The sequence below is a fragment of the Phyllopteryx taeniolatus genome, chromosome 13, assembly GCF_024500385.1.
Source record: "Phyllopteryx taeniolatus isolate TA_2022b chromosome 13, UOR_Ptae_1.2, whole genome shotgun sequence".
NCBI classification, from domain to species: Eukaryota; Metazoa; Chordata; class Actinopteri; order Syngnathiformes; family Syngnathidae; genus Phyllopteryx; species Phyllopteryx taeniolatus.
This window is the reverse complement of record NC_084514.1, coordinates 9,796,994-9,813,797: the sequence shown is the minus strand read 5'-3', so window position 1 is coordinate 9,813,797 and position 16,804 is coordinate 9,796,994. Positions and strand designations below refer to the sequence as shown.

The window sequence follows — 16,804 nt, the reverse complement described above, 5'->3', positions numbered from 1 at the left end:
TAATGGCGTCGAAGAAATGTGACTTGATGTTCAAGGGCATCATGTATGTGCATGTTTTGCCAGTAACTTGACTCATGATGTTGCTTATAAACTGCGTACATTTGTGGCCTAAATCTGTAGATAAATGAATCAGTTCACGCTTCTTCGCAGGTTAGTGTACTTGAAAATGGCACTCTGTTGTAAAATTAAACAAATATTAAAGAACAAAAGTATTGTAAAAGAGTCAAATGTTCTGGTTGTAATTTATATCTTTGTTGTCAGCATTAATGGACCAAAAATAAAAGTTATTCTATCCATTATATTTAATCTAAAATTAGTCGGCCGATTAATCGGTTATCAGTTTTTTTTTGTTTGTTTTTTGCCGAGGATCAGAATCGGCGTCTTCCTAAAAAAAATCCATATCAGTTGAGCCCTAGTTATAACTAATATTAATGTAAAATTTGACTTGCAGGGCTTTCCAAAGAGGGGGGCGGGGGACTGTCCTTGGGAGTTCAAGGGAATTTACAGTGGATAGAAAAAGTCTACACACCCCACTTCCTGACCACACTCACCATTGCTCTGGACGGTTGACCCCAAGCATTTCAAGTCCTCCACCCTTGCTATCTCTTCTCCCTGTAGCCTCACTCTTCCCCCACCACCCCTCTCATTCATGCACGTATATTCTGTCCTACTTCGGCTAATCTTCATTCTTCTGCTTTACAGTGCATGCCTCCGTCTTTCTCACTGTTCCTCCCTGCTTTCACTGCAGATCACAATGTCATCTGCAAACATCACGGTCCACGGGGATTCCAGTCTAACCTCATCTGTCAGCCTATCCATCACCGCTGCAAACGGGAAGGGGCTCAGGGCTGATCCCTGATGCAGTCCCACCTCCACCTTAAATTCGTCTGTCACACCGACAGCACACCTCACCGCTGTTCTGCTGCCCTCGTACATCCATCCATCCATTATCTGAGCCGCTTCTCCTCACTAGGGTCGCGGGCATGCTGGAGCCTATCACAGCTGTCATCGAGCAGGAGGCGGGGTACACCCTGAACTGGTTGCCAGCCAATCGCAGGGCACATAGAAACAAACAACCATTCGCACTCACAGTCATGCCTACGGGCAATTTAGAGTCTCCAATTAATGCATGTTTTTGGGATGTGGGAGGAAACCGGAGTGCCCGGAGAAAACCCACGCAGGCACGGGGAGAACATGCAAACTCCACACAGGCGGGGCCGGGGATTGAACCCCGTACCTCAGAACTGTGAGGCTGACGCTCTAACCAGTCGACCAACGTGCCGCGCCCTCGTACATGTCCTGTATTATTCTAACATACTTCTCTGCCACGCCAGACTTCCACATGCAGTACCACAGTTCTTCTCTGGCATAGCCACAAATCACATTATACATATGGAATGAAAATGACTTTTCAGTTCTTTCAAAACTTTAAAAGGTCTTACAACGCTGTTGTGCGTAGCAAAATACAACAGCGCATACAATATTATTTTTTTTTTTTCAAATCAAAATCATTGGGAGGTGTGTATAAAATTTTTTATTAAATTGTGATGGTTTATGACTTTAAAATTTTGTCGGCTGTCATGTGTATGAACTATTCAGGAAAATAAGTGGAACATATCATTTACATAAAAATTTGAAATACAGTGCAACAACAATTATTTATATAATTGTATTGTATTTTAAGAAATGTAAGATCTTCTTTAATTTCTTCTTCCAAAAAATAAATTGTTTTAGCGTTAAAAACATTTATTTAATTTTGCATTTTGTTTTGGCTTTCAATGAGACAAAGTGACCTTTCCTTTTTTGCATCTAAGTTTCTTAATCATATATAATTTATAAAGCAGTACTAGTTCATTAGTATGAAGTAAGTTATACACTTTTTCTATAATGAATGTTTTTTTTTAAAATGTTTCGTCTATTGAAATAATGTATCTTATTACTAAAAAAGTAGTTATTATTCAGTTCGGTATTGTAAATAATAGTATTTTTTTTCATCATCACAATCCAAAAATACTTAATGAGATTTATTTCCTTTTAAAATGATAACAAATAATAGAATTATTTCATGCTTTATTCTAGTCGACTCAATATAGTTTTGAGATTTTTTTTGTTTTTTTTTTACCCCTTGAGCAAAATTGTTGTTTTTGCACGTTAGTTTGTTCCACGAGAGGTCACAGTGGCGCGATTCTCAAAGCCTGCTTTTATAATCCCTTACGAAAACCAAGTTGACGTTATAAAACGTCTCAAGGAGTCAGCTGTTGCACAATCGTTGAAAGGCAGAATGTTTTTTTTTTGTTTTGTTTTTTTTCTTACGTCGGGTGACATAAGGGTGGCAAAACAAGGGGGGGGGGGGGGGGGGGGAGATGAAAAGAAGCAAATCAAGAGAGAGACGGCTCAGCCAATCACAACACAGCTGTGGTTTCGGTCCCGTCCCCCCTCTCCTCCCGTGGAAAAAAAAAAAAAAAGTAGCCACATTACAGCCAACTAACACGAAGTGCACTCGTTCTGCACATTTCGTTCTCCAGAGGGGAGCTTGACTTCCAGCGTCAGGGACAACAGGTGAGCTCCCGAGCCGACTTTCACTCGCTCTCATCGGGTTCAAGTGTTGCGGAGGAGTCGGTGGTGGAGGTGCAAGTGGAGACAGTGACACGTGCTTTTATCTCTTATTTTATTTTTTTTTAATTTGAAAAGCCCAAAAATGATACTTTACTCAATTCTGAAATTTTATTGACTATTTATACCCGCTTGGTATTATTTAAAGTTTGTAATAGCGCGATATTGCTGGTAAATTATTTACTTCGTGATTTCTAAGCTGGTTGGCTGGGAGAAGTCACATGACCCCAAAGCAAGTGTGGCCAACCGGCGGTTCGTGGGCCACAGGCGGCCATTTTGCTGCACAGCAGTAGTGCAAAGAGCTAACGTGTTTTTGGTCCCCTTCTTAAGATGCAATTGCTTGCTACAACAAATGGCGAACACGTGTTTCTTTTGCCGCACGATAGAAACAGATGTTTTCGCCCCCCCTTTCCCCTGCATCCTAAAATGACATTTTCTGCACAAAGCCAAAAAATGCTAACAGGTATTAATGTTTCCTTTTTCAGGATGCAGTCGGTAGGTGTGGCCCTGGAGGAGCTGCTGGTTACGGCACAGAAACAAGAGTGCCTGACGGTCGGCATCTACGAGTCAGCTCAACTTCTCAACAAGTGAGTCGAGCCGGCCTACTTGCGTGACGTTATGCACAACAAAATGGAAAAAATCTATTTCCATGGTTAGTTAGGCTGGAGAATTTTGGACATTCTCCAAATTGGAAGCTTTCAATGGGAATTAACTGGGGAATTGAGGATAGTTTCATGGAGAGGCATCGTATTCTAAATATTATAAACATTTTTATAGTCCTAAGCATACGTCCATGCAATATAGACAGCTCTCCTTGCCCGCATGCGAGGGCATTACAGTAACTTGTAAATTTAACAACAGCAGCATTGCTAATTGCGACAATATATACAAATAGTATAAAGTTTTTCAAATAATAATGAGGAGGAACCAATGGTTTTCAACAATGTATTTTAGCAAACTTTCCGTTGTGTTATGACAGCGGTGTCCAAACTATGGCCCGCCCGGGCCATTTGCGGCCTGCCATCCATTTTTAGCGGCACACGGCATGTACTTAAAATAGCATTTGACTCGTTCTGTGTCGTTTTATCTAAAAGAAAAGAAAAAAGGGGGCAGTGTGACAATCGTAGATTTCAAAACAGTGTTGGGGTTACGACACCCATGTCGACATTATGCCTACAAGAATAATATTAAAATGTACTGTACTGGATTAAAAAAAAAAGTTTAAACGACTTTAACATACATTATGCACAGTTGAAACATTTAATTCAGTGATTTTTTTTTTTTTTTAGCGTAGCAGAAGAGGGAACCCGCATACCACTAGTACAGGATAAAGGACATAGCGAAAATCCGCGGGTAATTTAATGGACATTATGATTGCAGTGGGGGATTTTTAAAAATTTGTAAAAAAAAAAATTTAAACACAAAAAAAGCTTGAATAAGTGGGGTTAAACCACCAATGAGTGTTTTTTTCAAGTTGGTTCCTCCCCAAAAAAATAAGAAAAAAGAAAATGAAAAAAGTACAAATTGGGAAAAAGACCATTTCCAAAATTGCAAAAACATCGGCGGATAGGTGAATCTGCAGGTGCCGAAGCATGAGTATGTGACCTCACCTTCCTCTTCCTCAGGGACCCGGACAGCGTGGTCCTGTGCGTGCTGGCCGCCGACGGCGACGAGGCGGATGTGGCTCTTCAGATCCACTTCACGCTGCTGAAGTCGTTCTGCTGCGACAGCGGCATCACCATCCTGCGCGTATCCGGCGTGCCGCGACTCCGCCGGCTGCTCGGCGGCACCGACCGGAACGGAGACATTCACTGCATGCTAGTCACGGTACGAACACACGGCCTTTTGTTTTGTTTTTTTTGCTTGCGATAAAAATGATATCTTTCCTCCTGACATGTAATATTTGGTACAAACTGCTGTTTTTCTTTTCTTTTTGTCCTCTCTCTTACAGAACCCCCAGGCCGACCACTGCCGACTGCAGGAAGTTGGCATCTACTGCCAGGAGAGCCTGCGCGTGGACCAGTGGGTACCTGAGCTGGCCCTGCAGGAGCGTTGAAACCAAACACAAACAAAAGTGGATGTTTGCTCCCAGTTGAACTTTCAACAGCTGTGAAAAGGGCAACTGCATCCTCCTCCCACGTAAACGAATAAAATGAGGCTGGAACTCAGGACACATGACAAAGCTGGACTCCGGGAAATCGGTTTATGGAGGAGCCCGGCGCAGGGCAGCGCAGCCCAGCGTGTATTTCGAAGAATGAGACAGCAACGTGGCAAAGGTGAAAGAAACTATGCATGGCATTCCCATGGTTTGCATTGACGCACGCAAAAACTTGAATTGTTTTTCTATTTATGTCTGTGCTTTAACATCCATGAGTGTTCAGTCGAAATGTACTGTATGTGTTGGCTGCCTGTGGTTATTTAACTTCATTAAATTATTTTTTTTCATGTCAGCTTGACGGTTTCAAATTCAGCAGGAAATAGTTAAAAAAAACAAAAACAAAAAAAGTCCCTTTGCACCTGCATACATATAAACCACACTTAACACATTCCATGTAGGAACATTTTATTTTCCCATTAAAATGCTATATTGTCTCAAGTGGATAAAAATGGCTGTATTTACATTAAAAATGCTATGTGTCACAGAAATGCAAAATTTGGCCAGTAAACTGCTATAGTTTGTCACAAATGGCTTTATTATACCCCCCAAATGCTGTACAGTATTTTGTCATAAAAATGCTAGGTTTTGCCACCTGCTATAATTTTCAATTAAAACGCCATACTTTGACAAATGGTTTTATTTTACTATGAATAGACTATATTTGACCACATTTTATAATGCTAAAATTTCCACAAAACAATACTTTTTTTTTTCACAGATAATGCTATATTGTCCCAAATTGCATTTTCCAATAAAATGATATATTTTGCTGCTATAGCTTGCTGGTAAGGGCAAACATTTTCACAAAACGGGGGGAAAAAAATTCCCTTAAAAATGCTATATGGCGACAGAAAGCCACGCTGTTGTAACACGTGCAGAATGTGGTTTGGAATTGTCTTGCTGAAATAAGCAGGGGCGTCCATGAAAAAGACGTCGCTTGGATGGCAGCATATGTTTCTCCAAAACCTGTATGTACCTTTCAGTATTAATGGTGCCTTCACAGATGTGTAAGTTACCCATGCCATTGGCACTAACACAGCCCCATACCATCACAGATGCTGGCTTTTGAACTTTGCGTCCATAACAGTCCGGATGGTTCTTTTCCACTTTGGCCCGGAAGATACGACGTCCACAATTTCCCCCAAAAATTTGAAATGTGGACTTGTCCGACCACTGAACACGTTTCCACTTTGCATCAGTCCATCTTAGATGAGCTCGGGCCCAGAGAAGCCGGTGGCGTTTCTGGGCCTGTTGTTGATAAATGGCGTTTGCTTTGCATAGTAGAGTTTCAAGTTGCACTTACGGATGTAGCGCAGAACTGTATTAACTGACATTGGTTTTCTGAAGTGTTCCTGAGCCCACGTGGTGATATCCCTTACACATTGATGTCAGTTTTTGATGCAGTGCCGCCTGAGGGCTCGAAGGTCACGGGCATTCAATGTTGGTTTTCGGCCTTGCCGCTTACATGCAGCGATTTCTCCAGATGCTCCGAACCATTTGATGATATTATGGACTGTAGATGATGAAATCCCTAAATTCCTTGCAATTGTACGTTGAGATCATCTTTGCTTGTGAATGACTGAGCAATTCAGGGAAGCGCCTTTTCTACCCAATCATGGCACCCACCTGTTCCCAATGAGCCTGTTCACCTGTGAGATGTTCCAAACACTTGTTTGATGAGCATTTCTCAACTTTCTCAGTCTTTTTTTGCCACTTGTCCCAGCTTTTTTGGAACGGGTTGCAGCCATAAAATTCTAAGTTCATGATTATTTGCTCAAAACAATAAAGTTTGAACATTAAATATCTTGTCGTCGTAGTGTACTCAATTAAATATAGGTTGAACATGATTTGCAAATCATTGTATTCTGTTTTTATTTATGTTTAACACAACGTCCCAACTTCATTGGAATTGGGGTTGTAAATTGGGCAGAGACTGAAACTCCCAAACAGGCAAAGCGAGCCCATGCGGATCCGCCCCATCGACTACATCCATTCACAGCTTAGCTTGTGTGTTTTTTTCATGACGCCTAAAAGATGCATTGTGCTTAATGACTCAGACCACCGCGAAAACAAATCCTAATATTTTGCCGCCAAAGTGCCACATTTTACAATTACAATGCGACATTTATCATTGATTTACAGCATTTTCCCCAATTTGAATATATTCTAACCTATACTAGTCAATAGACTGCTACATTTTACCATTAAAATGGTATATTTTCCATTACAATGCCACATTTTCCAATAAAATGCTATATTTGCCCACTAAAATGCTTCATTTACCATTACCATACTACAGTTTTCATTAAAATTCTAAATTTTTTCCAATAAACCGCTATATCTTACCACTAAAATGCTACATTCTCTATTACAATGCTATATGCATTGTAAAATTCCTGCTATATTTTGGCACAAAAAAATGAAAAATAATAATCTGTGGCAAGATTTGAAATTTGATGAAAACAAATAGACCTCTGATGACAAAATTTACTATAGCATTTGGGGGGGAAAATGGAAGAATATGGTAGAATAATGCTGTTTCATAGCAGAATATGTATAGCCATTTTGTGACACAATATGCCATTTTTGTAGAAAAATATAACACTGTGGAACAATAGACCTTTAAAATATATCCATTCATTGTCGAGCTCTGTGATTGGAGGAAAAACAACACTAAAACCAAAACCAAAGCCGAAAAGAGCCCTAAAAATAATTGACAAAAGAAAAGCACGTCTGTAATATCTTTTTATTAACGTTATCTACTTGTCAATATCTTTTTTTCTTTGACAACAAATATCCACAAAATATTAACAGTGTGCGAGAAAAAAAAAAAAAAATAAGACTTATGTATGTATGGCACGTAAGAGAAACTTTTACCGAAAAAATAGAATTTTCTCACAATCATCAATCAAGGCAATAGAAATAAACAAAACGAATTTCAAGGCGGTGATCCTGGCGGATTTCATCATGTTTTGATATGAAAAGTAAGAAAAATGTTGTTTTTTCCGCACAGACGACACGACGAGAAGGCGGACTGACAATGGACCAATCAGAACGCTCGGCAGGTAAGATGGCCGCCACTGCTGTCGCATCGAATGGTTTGAATAAAAAAATACGGGGCGACGTCATACCTTCATTGCATCGCTACCTTTCACACATTACAACGACCAGGGAAAAAGCCGTTGCTGACCGCTAGTGTGAAATGGGGTTCACACTACGTACCTCCAAAGCCGGAAAAAAAAGCTGACTCAACTCTACGCCTCTTCTGTCGCTACCTTTCACACAGGACAGCGACTCAGGGAGGGGGGGGTGAAGGTACGGAAAAAGAGGTTTGATGGACAGTGTGAAAGGGACTTCTGATGCTACCCTATGAACTTTGAAAATTGCCGGGTTGACTTTTTACTCTTATTCCGTCATTGCCTTTCTCACAAGACAGCAATCAGGCAAAAAGCCGGCTTTGACAGGTACTGCGAAAGGGGCTTCTGTTACAACCTCCAAAGCCGGAAAATTACCGGGTTGACTTCATATACCCATGCCGTCGCTACCTTTCTCACAAAACAATGACATCGGAAAAAGCAATGAAGAAGCCGGTTTTGACTGATCGTGTGAAAGGGGCTTCTGGTACTACCTTTAAAGCTGGAAAATTGCCGGGTCGACTTTGTACCCCTGTTCCATCGCTACGTTTCTCACAGGACAGTGACCAGGGAAAATGCTGGCTTTGTTGGATAGTGTTAGAGGGGCTCTTAAGACCTCTTAAGCAGGAAAATGACCAGGTCGCCTGAAAGGTTTTAAGGGTTGACTTTATACCCCTGCTCACTTGCTGCCTTTATCACAGCACAAAGACCCGGTCGCTACCTTTTCACACTGGAAAGAGACCAGGTAAAAAGCTGACTTTGATGGGTACTGTAAATGACGCTTCTGATAACAACTCTTAAGATGGAAAATTACTCGGTCGCCTTCATACCCTCATTCCGTCGCTACCTTTCACATATACCCTTACGGCTAGTTCACACCCCCAGCATCTGTTATTGCTGTAACCCTTTTCCACACTTTTTGACGCATCAGATCCATAAAAGTCCATCCGACATCATGAACTGCTCAAGATGCCAAAGTCTACCTCTGATATGCCGTCAAATTTGCAGCTCAACTTCAACCGCTCCATTGCGTCGCTACCTTTGTCCCATAACCGAAGAAGCTGTGAAAAAGCCAGTGACGGGTAGTGTGGAAGGGGCTTCTTATACGACCTCACTAAGCTAGAAAATGATCAGGTCAACTTTGTACCCACATTCTGTTGCTACTTTTTACACCGGACAGCATTACAGAAACGAATCAGAAAATGCCAGCTTGTACCGTGGACTCTGAAAACAAATCATCGACATTGCACATAAAGTCAAAACATTTTGAGACACTTCCTCCCCCCCCCCAATTATTACTTCCTGTATGCTCCACCCGCCTCCACATCCCCCCGGCTTGACTGTCAAAATAAATGCTGCACATCGCTTCCCTTTCAAGTTAAGATAGTTGACCAGCATTTGTGTGACTATTGGACCGAAGCACCTCGGCTCATACTGATCTCAATCACTGTAATTTGAAAGACGGGCACCAGAACAGGAAACCCATCCCCCCCCCACCTCCATCCTTACTCCGACTGCAGATTATGGCGCTTTTCCAGAGAGGCTATTTCAGGGGTGTGTGTGTGTGTGTGTGTGTGTGTGTGTGTGCGCGTGCGTCCGTGTATGTGGAGTGCAGCTATAGGATGATGCAGGGCTTCTTGTCCTTAAAAGGGTTTTCAGAGGTGGGAACGCCGACCAGCAGCGGGTCGCTACGAGCGTGCTGCTCGCAGTAACCCATCAGCTCGGTGGCCGCTTTGGACACCTGACAGGTGGGGAGGGTGGGCGGCGGTGGGGATGGAGGGATGGGTTGTGTGATGGGTGGGAGACGAGAACAGATGGCGGAAGAGAAATATAGGAAAGAGGCAGCATTAGGGTATCTTGTCAATAATATAGCAAAAACAGCGATAGCTGTGATAATCAATATATTGGGCAAAAAACAACAACAACCAAAAACAGCACTCTTGCCACTATCCCGATGAGTGGCCGTCCTGTAAACACGAGTGCAGCGTGCTCAATAAGGTGAAGAAAAATAAAAAATAATGCTGTGGCTCAGTTGAAGATCAGATCACATTTTACGATGAATTTATGCAGAAATCGCCTTAATTCCAGAGGCTTCACATAGTTTTTCTTTCAACTGCATTTGGGATCGCGATCACACATTCCAGTAACAAATACGATATCCCAATATTTTGCCCATGATATCGATAAAAACGCAACACAGTGATTCTGCAATAGAGTGAGCTACATCTCCGATATCTACGTGACCACTGATAACATTTTGTCATTCTAACTCCCAATCAATTAGGGGTGGGAATCACTCAGTATCTTGCGATATACAGCATTGGTTCACTGTATTTAGGGGGGAAAAAAACGACAATATTTTCTCTGATCTTATCTATGCGCTACCTTAATCCGCTCAATCCCCGCCTCGATCCTCAGCTGCTCCACCAGTTTCCGGGCCTGGGCGATATTATTAGTGGTGGACATTCTTATCCATCTGAATGCACAAACACTGCAGAAAGCTTCATAAAAGAAAGAGAAAGAACAACACAAAACTGTCATATACACTCACGGGCCACACAAATAGGTACACCTGCACCGTCTAATGACACCCAATACAACAGGTGCTTCAAAAATTCCGCCTCATGAAAGCTCGTGTCATTGGATGGCGCAGGTGTACTTTGTGTTGTGGCCCTTCTTTGCGACTAGGCCACTGTTGTTGAGTTTTAGCGCCTCTGTGAGGTGAATAAAGTTAGCACCTCAAAAATCAAATATGTAAAAAAGTGAGAATGTACGTTTTGAAAGCATATTCTTTAATTGGACACTTGTCACTGGGCAGAGTTCAGAGGGCTGGATCTTAACTGCCCCAGAGAAGGTGGACGTCAAGTTCGCTACAGCCAGAGCTCACTACCTATAATTATTTAAGTAATTTTATTTTGTTAAAAGGTATGTCTATCTTAGTGTAGTTAATTTTTATTTGTTAATTAATTGTAAAACTAATATAGTCTATTTTTATTAATTAAATATAAAGCGATCCCTTCATATTTACTATTTGGCATTCGTGAATTTGCCCATTCTCAGATTTTTTTTTTTGTAATTTATCATTGATGCCATCTGGTGGCATCTCGGTGCCAAGGAAACAATTTGAAGTGAATTGAGGAGCTTCATTTAGACAAAAGTGCTGCATACCCTTGGTTCACTGCATTACTATTTTAGTGTATTTATTTGTATTTGTATTAATTAACTATATTACTATTTGCATTTAATTATATTTTATTAATTATTTTTGTATTAGATTTTTTTTTTTCTGGTTACCCATTTGCATGGTCACCTGTTGCTTGGCAGAGTTCAGACAGCAGATGGGGGTGAACCAAGTGCTAATTGCTACAATTTTTAAAGTATAATTTTTGCTATCTTTTTTATGTGTTTTTGTGTATATTTACTTTTTAATTTAAGCATACTGGATGCTTGAATTTCCCGTGGCATTACTTAAGTTCAAATTGAGGCAAGAAATGTATTTATACGCTTCATTTGCGCAATTGAATCACTGCTCTGTATTCAATATAAACCTGCCTCGATGCATGCTGCGAGTCAATGGTGGTTACCATTGACCAGGCAGGCGGCTGAGGCGGAGTTGAATGAAGACGGGGTAGAAGATCAGCTAGAAGGAGACACGATACGGCTGGTCAGCAGGTGGGCTCACATTGACGTCTTCCTGCTGACAGCGAAGAGGCCTGACCCAATTTAGAGACCCAAACGTCGTACACTTGTATAATTTATTGTGGAGGCGTATTGCTGCCATGCACACCAGAAAAGGTTCAGTTTCATGTTATAACGTGTTAGGTTTCACGCTTTAACGTGATAAGTTATCGCGTTAAAACGTGATACGTATGACTTCCGGTTCAGGTCACTGGTGGAGCCCTCTGAAGGTATGTGTGTCTTCTTTCTAAAAACTTGGCCTTATTTTTTTTTTTTACGTGAAAAGGGCTGTAGCGTGAAACTTGTCACGTTTTAAAGTTAAATTTATCACATTAAAACTTGATCAAACTGACTTTTGCATTCGGTTAAACCAAAACGAAGCAATTACTTCCGGTTTAGGTCACTGGTGAAGCCCGATGAAGGTACGTGTATTTTTTTTTGTCTTATTAATCAAATGTTACTGGCTACGTAACTACGCTGCTCTTCTATAAATACTTTAAATAATAATTATCAGCCCAAGTGTTTGAAAAGAGGACACACACATAGCTTCGCGGGGCTCCACCCATAAATCAGAACACTAGATACGGCAGCGCGCTGTGGCCGCCCGGCTACACGACGTGCCTCCGTGGCGGCCATGATGGGAAGGTCGACGTTCCCATAGAAAGCAACGCATGGACACTGAAATTAGGATGTAACTTGCTCCTTTCTCGACCGAATTTCATGAGGGTTACTGTTTTGTTAACGCCAAAGCGTATGTTATCAATACAAAACAATTTTTAAAAAAAACACACAAAAAACAAATAAACTTGACTTGAATAACTTGACTTGACTTGAATTAACCGTATCAGAATCAGAATCCTCTTTATTTGCAATCATGATCAAAATACACACCTTTCCTCCAGCTGTCACCGCTGTGTCGTCTCTCTCTCGTCTGTCACCCTTTCGACTCACGGGAGGAGAGTCCAGCTTTAATTACTTCACCCTCACAGTGTGGGCCATCTTTTTTTCAGTGTCTGTGTGCGTGTGCATGAGACAGAGGGAGAGAGAGAGGGAGAGAAAACAAACAATTGTGAAAATTGTATTATCATCATCCCAATCTTAATTTGTGACTATAGCGAGCATCCATAACTTGGTATGAATGTACACACACCGGCCGCCACGTTTGCTGCAGACTGAAACATCAGTGGGATATATAGGCTAAATACGCATGCAACTTCAGCGTTATATATATACATACACACAGTGTATTATAATAATAGTTTATTTTAAATGATATGACATTATACATCCACCCATTTTCTGTACTGCTTTATCCTCACTAGGGTCAATGTTTATTATAATAATTTGTAAAAATAAATAAAATAACCACTATTATTATGTACTATAATGTAATGTACATTTGAAAAAAAAGTACAATATATTATAAAAAATATTATTAAAGTTAAACAAATTATGTAATAGTGTTTTTTAGGAACGTGATCTGAAACATTTTCCATTATTTAAAACTACATTATAGTAAAAATATATTACAAAAACAGTTTTTTAAAATTTTATTATTATAATACAATATATTGTAAAAAAATATATATATAATATATAGATTGCACTTAAGAAAAAAACAATGAAAATAAAAATTATTGTGTTATAATAGACAATATTTTTGTTACTTTATTAAATACATTTGGAATCATAAATATTTACTATTTTAAATACAGAGCTTATTTATTCATTTATTTATTTGCACGGCAGGAGGAGGAGGGCCTTGTTATCGTTTTGGCCCTGTGTCATAATTAGTTTCATTTTTTTTTTCATCCACTTTCATCAACTTTCTCTTGCGCTAGCACGAATTGCGGTGGGGTGGGGGGGCGACACACGCCCGCGTGCACGCACACACACACACACACACACACAGCTATATGCATCATTGGTGTATCGAACCAAACGGGCCTGAATTCGGAACCGACGTGCACGGTGCACACGCAAGCAGGCTCGTAAGGAGGAACAAAATGTTGGAGGGCTGGAACAGCGTGTCCCCATTCGGATGTGCGCACACACCCACACACACACGCACACACACACAGACAGACACACACACACGAAGGCAACAGGCCGTAATGGGTGGCACAGGAGAAGATGATGGGGGGGTTGCAGATATATAAAAGCCACATGCCTTCACGTTCCGCTATTATGCAAATGAGCCTACTTGAGAGTGCAGTCCTGTTCTGTAAGCGACACACAAAAAAAAAAAGCCAAAAGTCCACCACCGGTAGCAGCGGTCTCTCCTCGCCGGCGAAGGGCTTGGGAAATCCGGCTTCGTGACACTGATGGAGTCCGCCTCCGCTGCTAGGTACCGGAGGGGAGGGGAGGGGGGGGGGGCGAGGGCGAGGGCGAGGGCACTACAGTCAGTGTGCGTGTGCATATTTGTGGCGGGAAATACAGGCATTACAAATAATAATCATAATAATACAAATAATCAAATGACGGATTCATGTTGCCCAACTCACCTCGAAATGCGCTATTGGGGATTTAAAGGGCCAGCTCGCTGTTTTGTCAGCAGCCTCTCCTGTCGTCACCACCGAGCCAAACGCCGCCTCCTCTTCCTCCTCCTCCTCCTCTTCCTCCTCCTCCTCCTCCTCCTCCTCCTCCTCCTTGTATTTGTCCACAGCACCCCATCCTACGAACCAAACCATAAAATCATTTCCCCAATGCACGTGGGAATATGTAAGAGACATTTTATGCATACAAGGACACGTGCAATTTTATTTTTGTTTTCCATTTTTTTTTTTTTTTTTTTTGGGGGCATGGCAAGTTATGCCATGGTCCCATGCAGCAATTTTTAAAAATACAATCTTTGATGTTCTTTCATTGGGTTTGCAAGATAATTTGCATTGAAAATGCCCAGGATGTCCTTTTTCCTTTTTCCTACTTTATCTTTTTCGCCTTCCAATTGAAACGGACCGATTGCTCATTCATATTTAGCAGGTAAATAAGCTTTCAATTGAAATACAGAAAACAGCTTCGCTCTGATTGGCCGTCGGCGATACGTCGGCGGCCGAGCGTTCACAATATACGCTGAAACCCGGGAATGCACTTCCGGCAGCGTGTGAAAGCTTACATTTACAAAGTGGGGCCGAACATAACGCAATTCTGATTCCGAAATGCTCCGGAATTTCTCCGAAGATAAATTATTCCTCAACTCCTCTAAATTTGGCAGGTGATGCAAAGTTTAAGCTTTGCGTATTTTTGGTGCTTCATAGCGTCAGTGGCGTCGCTAGGCCTATTTTAGGGGGCCTAAAGCCCCCGCCTAAAATGTTCCCAAGTAACCCCCCCCCCCAAAAAAAAATGAATTGGTTGTATGTGTTTAGGCCCAAGTTTAATTGTCTTAGCCGCCCTAAAACCAATGTTCGATGTTGCTGCACAATTTTGTCGGTGATTGTCAGCATTCTATTATCCTACTGGGCTATTCTGTCACAAGGGGGCGCTATCATCCCACTTGTGCTTGACACCCTTTGCAGGCGGGAGTGGGGGAAGACGGGTGGGCCGCTCTCTCGGTTTCCCGCACGAACAAGAGTGTTGCATGAGCTTCCGATTGGATGCCGAGAAGACATCAACGCGAGCTACCGCTACTTACATCTCCAAGCGGTGGTCGTCCGGCAGCCATGTTGACAGAGAGTGGAGGGAAGACGGGTGGAGGAGGGGGGGTGGTTGGCCTTGACCTCAGCGGGGTCACACAACGCGCAAAAACCGTGGTCGACGTCACACCATCTCCATGGCAACCACGCGACGGTGGGCGAGTGTGCGGGTCTGTCAATTCTGACGCCGATGACGATTCCCTGGTGACGTCATCAAAGTGGGGGGGCGTGCTTGTTTCTGGATGTGAGGGGAGAACGACTTGATTTTGTTTTGCATTGTGGGTTGCAGTTGCAGCGAGCGCGTTCGCCTTTGCAGGTCAATGAAGGAGCGTCAGCGTTTACGTTTTCGTGACTACAAAATGGTTTTGAATTTCAAATATTCAAATTCAAATAGATTGTATTAAACGGGTAGCTATAGGAGCGAAAAAAGAATCTATCATGTATAATTATTCATTAAATGTAATTCCATAAAACAAAACTCTTAATAGAGAAAAAAAAAGTCTAACACTGACAAAATAAAGCCCTTAATAAATATTTAATTACATTTAAAACAAATCTCTAATGTATATTTTGAAATTACTTTTTGAAATCAAAATTTTAATATATATATTTATATCTAGGTTATAAATTACATGTAAACATATCTAATAATCCTTTTTTTCTTCACTAAATATTATCTTACATAAAAGAAAATCTCCAATGACATGATAATTGTTCATTCAAAATGAACAGTTTAAAATCTCTTAATATGTCATAAACGTTTTTTTAAATTAATAATTAATTAATGACAAAAAATCTGATCGACACCATGAGCTAACATTTTAAAAATATAATTTAAAATGTACATCGCAATTAAAAATTTACATTGAAAAACAGTAACAATTACAGTAACAGGGAATGACTGGGGCAGGGGCGTCTCTAGGTTTTGACGTTTGGGGTGACCTGGCCCCCCCCCCAAAAAAAAAAAAAAAAAAAAAAGAATTGTATTGTTGTAGTATTTTTGTATTTATGCTGTTTATTGGACCGGAGGCACTATTTGAGGAAATATGGTTGAATGATGACATGATGCACAACAATAACAACGCAAAAAAGACAGGCAACACGCCTCAAGTTCATAATTTTATTAGGAAAATCATTTTGCAGTTCTGATTATTGTCATCATCTATATTTATACATATATATTTATATATATATATATATATATATATGTGTTATTTTCAGTTATTCAGAGGATGCATCGGCACAGTATATCTTAATAGGAAGACTATTGCTAGAATAAATATCTATACAACAGAATTAAATTTTGTTTAAAAAAAAAGGCTAGAATATACAAAAAAAACAAAAAAAACATGAAGTGCTCAAAGAAATCATCCGCAAAACCAAAGCAGCTTATTTTATTAATTTCTTTCCTGTAGCGCTGCAAGTTTAGAAAAAGACAAAAAGATGATTCACAGTTTGTGTCCTTGTTCTCATGCTGGCAGGAACACCACAAATGGGGGAGCATGCGGGAACCAAGAGCCCGGAGGAGCGTCACGCAAGTCGGACGGCGAAACAAAAGCAAAACCCCTCAAAAGCGCGCTCCCCCCCGC

The 16,804-nt window shown here is 41.0% G+C and overlaps 2 protein-coding genes across 5 annotated transcripts; one reads left to right on the top strand and one right to left on the bottom strand.

Annotated features, from left to right (window-relative positions):
* The first annotated feature begins 2,463 nt into the window (after positions 1-2,463).
* On the top strand, positions 2,464-5,063 carry gadd45bb (growth arrest and DNA-damage-inducible, beta b). Its single transcript, XM_061795705.1, has 4 exons — positions 2,464-2,559; positions 3,099-3,200; positions 4,239-4,440; positions 4,565-5,063. Exons 2-4 carry the CDS (start codon positions 3,100-3,102, stop codon positions 4,667-4,669), a joined length of 408 nt encoding a protein of 135 aa, XP_061651689.1. The 5' UTR covers positions 2,464-2,559; position 3,099; the 3' UTR covers positions 4,670-5,063.
* Positions 5,064-7,503: 2,440 nt separating this feature from the next.
* gng7 (guanine nucleotide binding protein (G protein), gamma 7) lies at positions 7,504-14,205 on the bottom strand. 4 transcript variants are annotated; one of them, XM_061795708.1, is made up of 5 exons: positions 14,088-14,198; positions 13,787-13,923; positions 12,475-12,596; positions 10,291-10,406; positions 7,504-9,646 (listed from the first exon to the last, which is right to left on the bottom strand). In XM_061795708.1, exons 4-5 carry the CDS (start codon positions 10,369-10,371, stop codon positions 9,521-9,523), a joined length of 207 nt encoding a protein of 68 aa, XP_061651692.1. In that variant the 5' UTR covers positions 10,372-10,406; positions 12,475-12,596; positions 13,787-13,923; positions 14,088-14,198; the 3' UTR covers positions 7,504-9,520. The 4 variants fall into 4 exon arrangements, with proteins under 4 accessions (XP_061651692.1, XP_061651691.1, XP_061651693.1 ...); XM_061795707.1 differs by having other exon boundaries at positions 13,787-13,926; positions 14,088-14,197; XM_061795709.1 differs by lacking the exon at positions 13,787-13,923 and having other exon boundaries at positions 14,088-14,205.
* Between the last annotated feature and the right edge of the window lie 2,599 nt (positions 14,206-16,804).

Excerpts from the sequence above, each read along its gene's own strand:
- gng7 (XM_061795706.1), bottom strand. The coding sequence starts at position 10,446 with ATGACAGTTTTGTGTTGTTCTTTCTCTTTCTTTTATGAAGCTTTCTGC. Across the intron at positions 9,647-10,290 it reads CGGGGATTGAGCGGATTAAG|GTGTCCAAAGCGGCCACCGA; the intron begins GTAGCGCATAGA and ends CCCACCTGTCAG.
- gadd45bb (XM_061795705.1), top strand. The coding sequence starts at position 3,100 with ATGCAGTCGGTAGGTGTGGCCCTGGAGGAGCTGCTGGTTACGGCACAG. Across the intron at positions 3,201-4,238 it reads TCAGCTCAACTTCTCAACAA|GGACCCGGACAGCGTGGTCC; the intron begins GTGAGTCGAGCC and ends CCTCTTCCTCAG. Across the intron at positions 4,441-4,564 it reads TTCACTGCATGCTAGTCACG|AACCCCCAGGCCGACCACTG; the intron begins GTACGAACACAC and ends TCTCTCTTACAG.